This window comes from Sitophilus oryzae, unplaced genomic scaffold (assembly GCF_002938485.1).
Source record: "Sitophilus oryzae breed Bouriz unplaced genomic scaffold, Soryzae_2.0 scaffold_829_pilon_pilon, whole genome shotgun sequence".
In the NCBI taxonomy this organism is placed as follows: Eukaryota; Metazoa; Arthropoda; class Insecta; order Coleoptera; family Curculionidae; genus Sitophilus; species Sitophilus oryzae.
The window spans coordinates 1,685,380-1,690,102 of record NW_022147449.1 but is presented as its reverse complement, the minus strand read 5'-3'; the positions used below and the strand labels follow the sequence as shown (position 1 = coordinate 1,690,102).

At 30.1% G+C, this 4,723-nt stretch overlaps 1 protein-coding gene across 1 annotated transcript; it reads right to left on the bottom strand.

Annotated features, from left to right (window-relative positions):
• Positions 1-327: 327 nt before the first annotated feature.
• On the bottom strand, positions 328-3,043 carry LOC115889699. Its single transcript, XM_030909755.1, has 3 exons — positions 2,203-3,043; positions 1,964-2,147; positions 328-1,911 (listed from the first exon to the last, which is right to left on the bottom strand). Exons 1-3 carry the CDS (start codon positions 2,317-2,319, stop codon positions 899-901), a joined length of 1,314 nt encoding a protein of 437 aa, XP_030765615.1. The 5' UTR covers positions 2,320-3,043; the 3' UTR covers positions 328-898.
• Positions 3,044-4,723: the final 1,680 nt, after the last annotated feature.

The following is a 4,723-nucleotide window of genomic DNA, read 5'->3' as shown; positions in this document are numbered from 1 at the left end:
TACGATATTCTCAGATGGTGACAGCACCGGCGGAGAATGCACCAAACCAATAGAAAATTATAACCATATTTTTAACCGAAATATTCTCAATATAGTCGCAATTGTTTATTCTAGCTCACCATTAATGTTTTTAAAAGTATTGTACTGAAGCTGTGGTTGGTTCCTTGTGAAACATCGTTGAAATATTAGTATTTTAATAAAGCACGCTTCTAGATGTTTCAAAAAACTTTTAATAAGAGTAACTTTAACTCTACATATATGTTTCGGCTTGTTAGGCCTTTTTCAAGAGTTTTTTAAGAACTAATCGTCTAACTACACTGTAACTACAGTTGGATCAATGGATCTTTGCGTGCACGTCATAATCTGATGTCACCTAACGTCATACGAATCAATCAGTCGTCAAACTACCACCAGTGCCAGCGGCATTTTATTTCATACTTAAAAGAAATAATATAATTTCTTTTCCAAAATATTTGTAAAGTTTTTGGACGTTTTTAAATTAGAATAAATAATTGTTTATGGAAAAAGGTCATAAAAAGGGGAAAATACAGAACAATAGTATGCCTATACAGTATAATTCAATAGGATAGTTGTTACAAGAGGACAATAATTGGTGATCGAAATATTGAGTTGTTAACTAATATATTGAAATCAAGTTCTATACAGTATTAGATATCTAACTTTACAAGATTTTACCCAAATTACTATTATAGAAAGTAGGTTAAAACAAAAAGTCTAAATATTTTGTTAAATAATACCTCCAACAGATAATAAATTTAATGAAAATGAAAAATAATTTATTAATTTTACAAGTAACTTGGATCAGTACAATTATTTGTTTAAAAATAGCATGGATAGTATTTAAATTAAAAAATTTGAAAAATGTACGTAGTCCACTTTAGTTCTCCCCACTCTCACTATCTTCTGAACTTTCCTCATCACTGACATTGATAAACATTTGGGGTACTTCTTCAATAATGACTTCCCTATCATACCAGTCTTCGATTAATTTTTCAGTGTGAACCACCTTAGCATGCCATATTTCTGGTGTACATTTCTCTAATGCTTTTCTCCACATATCTAGCACATTTTCATCTTTATGTCCATTTTCACCAATGTGGGCATTGTAAAAATATTTTGAATCTGCCCATATCATTTCAATTGCATTAAACTGGCAATGGTAAGGTGGTAATCTTAATACTTCATGACCATTTTCTTGTAATAATTTATCTATTTTATATTGTTTTGTTTTTTTGTGAATTTTTGCTATGCTTAATAGTTCAGGTTTAAACATTTTTTTATCATAAGGTATATTACTTTTCTCCAACCACTCAACAATTTCATATTTCTTCCATGAGGATGATGGCTGTCTCTCTAACTCAACAGAATGGTATGGAGCATTATCCATTACAATAAGGGAAGGTTCTTCTAAATTTGGGATGAGCTGGTTTTCTACCCACTTTGTAAACATTTCTGCATTCATTTCCCCATGATAATCCATTTTCTTAGATTTTGAAGCAAAAATTAAACCAGCATTTTTAACAAACCCTCCACAGTGTCCGGCATGCAATACAATGAAACGTTTGCCATCAAAACCACCTGGCTTACGAACACTCTTAACACTATCATCCTGCCATGATCTCATTTTACTGCCTTTGGAAAAGATCCACGTTTCATCTAAAAATACGAGTTGACGAGGAAATTGCGAATTTTTGTTTTCCATGTATTTTCTGAAAAAGGCTGCTCTCATAGAAGCTATATTGGATGTCTCCATTAATGCTCGTCTGTTATCATCCTTTTTGTATTTAAATCCCAAACTAAAAAGGAGTGTTCGAAGACTTCCATAACTTATGTCAACAATTTCTCTGCGACGCAACTCCTCGTTTAGTTTATTAATTGTAACTTGTTTCTCTGAAAATATAAATTTAGTAAAATAGTTCAGTAAAATAATATTGGTACTTACTTTGTGCATACAAGTCATACAGAATATTGCGAACCTCCATCTTCAAACCTTCATTCAAGTCTTGAGTTTTACATTTTTTTCGAGGTCTGTTCTTTCCCGGTGTTGAGGGTAGCTCATTTCGATCTTTAGACATTTTAATGCTTGAAACCGTTCTTAGACTGATCTTCAAGGCATCAGCAACTCTCTGTAAATTTATTAGTTAGGCACTTGTATTTTTATAAATCAAAATATATATTTACCTCTTGAACAGCATTCAGGGAAATTAGTGGCCCCTTATTCTCTTTTTCAGACGTAAAATAAGAGATAAGATTTCCAACAAGGATACGTGCTTGAGAATTTAAACGTTTTCCTGGCATTTCAATGTTAATGTTAAATTATATTAACGAATCACGAAAAATAAATTTTGGAAAGAACTGTTGTTAAATCACAAAAAGTTTTCACAAAAGCTAGTCGCAATAAACGATGTCCAAAGAAAATAAAGATACAAAACAACTTTCCCTAACTTTTTGACAAAATGACAAAATCATAAACATAAACACCGAATGACAAAAATGTCATGCATGGATGCTGCCAGGGTTTTACAGATGTACGCACGTCTCCACAAAATGTACTAAATTGTAGTACAAGTTACTTTTTTTAGGAAATTATAAAGGAAAAGCTGTCTTTTTTTTTAATAGGATGTAGTTCTTGGATCCCTTATAAAATAAAAACAAGAAATTATAATGCAAATGAAGTTAGTATGAAGTGAACACCAGTGTACCTTTATTAAAAAAATATACTAAATTTAGTACATTTCTTTTAAAACGAGAACCCGAAAATAAATAATCGATTTATTTTTGCGTTCGCCGGCATTGACTTTAAATGTTTAGAAAAGAAACTTGAGTGATCCTTGGCTAGGGGTTTTCCTTGTCTTACACATAACTTTAGCTCCGACCGTATGTCGGATAACTATGAAGACATACGTTCAGTATTTCTTCGAATTGTCTTGCTTAAGTTAGAAAGAGAGCGTATAAAAGGGAATTGATTTGATGTTAATCATAGTTTTGTGACGTGCACGCAAAGATCCGTTGACCCAACTGTATATATATATTTGCTATGGGGGTGGGTTCAGAGAGTTTACAATAGGGGTAATAAAAAATGTGTTTAGAAATCCTTGTTGGTCGTTAACATTATTTTCGTTTTTAACAGATTTTAGTATTTCTAACTGTTCAATGTAATTTAAGCGTCTACCTTTTGTTTCTCTGTGTAGTAACTTAATTGAGTTTGCATTAATTTTGTGATTATTTACTATACAATGAGTTGTATAGTAAATAACTATAACAATTCTTACAAAAACTAACACTATAACAATTCTTACAAAAACAGAATATGATAAGAAAATAGCTAATATTTTAAATAGTGGAGATTTTACTAAAATTTCTGATCCAACATGTAATTTTCAAAAACAAATTCTTTCTATTTTAAAAAATAACAAATCTATATTACCTAATAACAATGAATACTATGCCAAAATAATGAATCCTTCACCCCCATTACACTATGGTTTACTAAAATTACATAAAGACAATAATCCAGTTAGACCAGTCGTCTCGTACATAAATGCTCCTCTTATAAATTATGTCAAATACTAGCTAAAACACTTCCTTCCATGATCAATTTTCAATCAAAATTTGCCATAAAGAATTCTTTTGAGTTGCTAGATAATTTGAAAATATTGAAGTTCCACATAATGCAACACTCGTTTCTTTCTGATGTCAAAAGCCTGTTCACTTCTATCCCGACCCATGAATTGTCCTCTATTATTTATGAACTAATTGATAAATCTAATCTTAATATAATAGTAAAATCAGATTTAATAACAATTATTGAAACTTGTTTAGAACAAAACTATTTTCAGTATAACAATGAAATATTTAAACAGAAAGATGGGTTACCGATGGGTTCCCCAATTTCACCGTTATTCGCAGAAATATTTATGGCAGATTTTGAAAAGAAGCTATTTAATAACAAGAGTAGTTTAATATCAAAAATAAATTATTGGGCAAGATATGTAGATGACATTTTGTATTTGGTCAGGCACCGAGAGAAATTTAAACAGTTTTTAACATTATTAAATTCAATTAACCTGAGAATACAATTTACTATTGAAAAGGTATTAATACCATCAATTTTCTTGATGTTACAATTATAAAACAGTCTAATAGATTACAATTTGATATTTACAGAAAACCCACTACCACAGACACTGTAATACATAGTCAATCAGACCAATCCTGGCAAATCAAAATGTCACCCTTTCATAGTTTAATTCATAGATTAGTAATGTTTCCACTGAGCCCAGATAATTTTAAAAAAGAGTTAAATATTATTAAACAAATCGCCATCAACAATGGATATAAGTGTTCCCTTATTGATAATATGCTAAAGAAAAAAACAAAAGAAAATATTAATGAAAAATTTTTATTCTAAAGACAATAGCAATTATCGACTTTTAAACTACATTCCTAATTTAACTAACAAAATATCAAATAATCTCAATAAAATAGGATGTAAAACTATTAACGTAAATAAAAGAAATTTAGGTCAAATTTTATTAAATAATAAAGACAAAACTAATGTCAAAAATAAGTCGGGTGTATATAGGGTGGATTGCAATGATTGTGATGCCGTGTACATAGGCCAAACAGGTAGAAATTTAGATATAAGGATTAAAGAACATGTAAAGTCTATTAATAATCTCCAGCATAGTTCTGGTCTTGC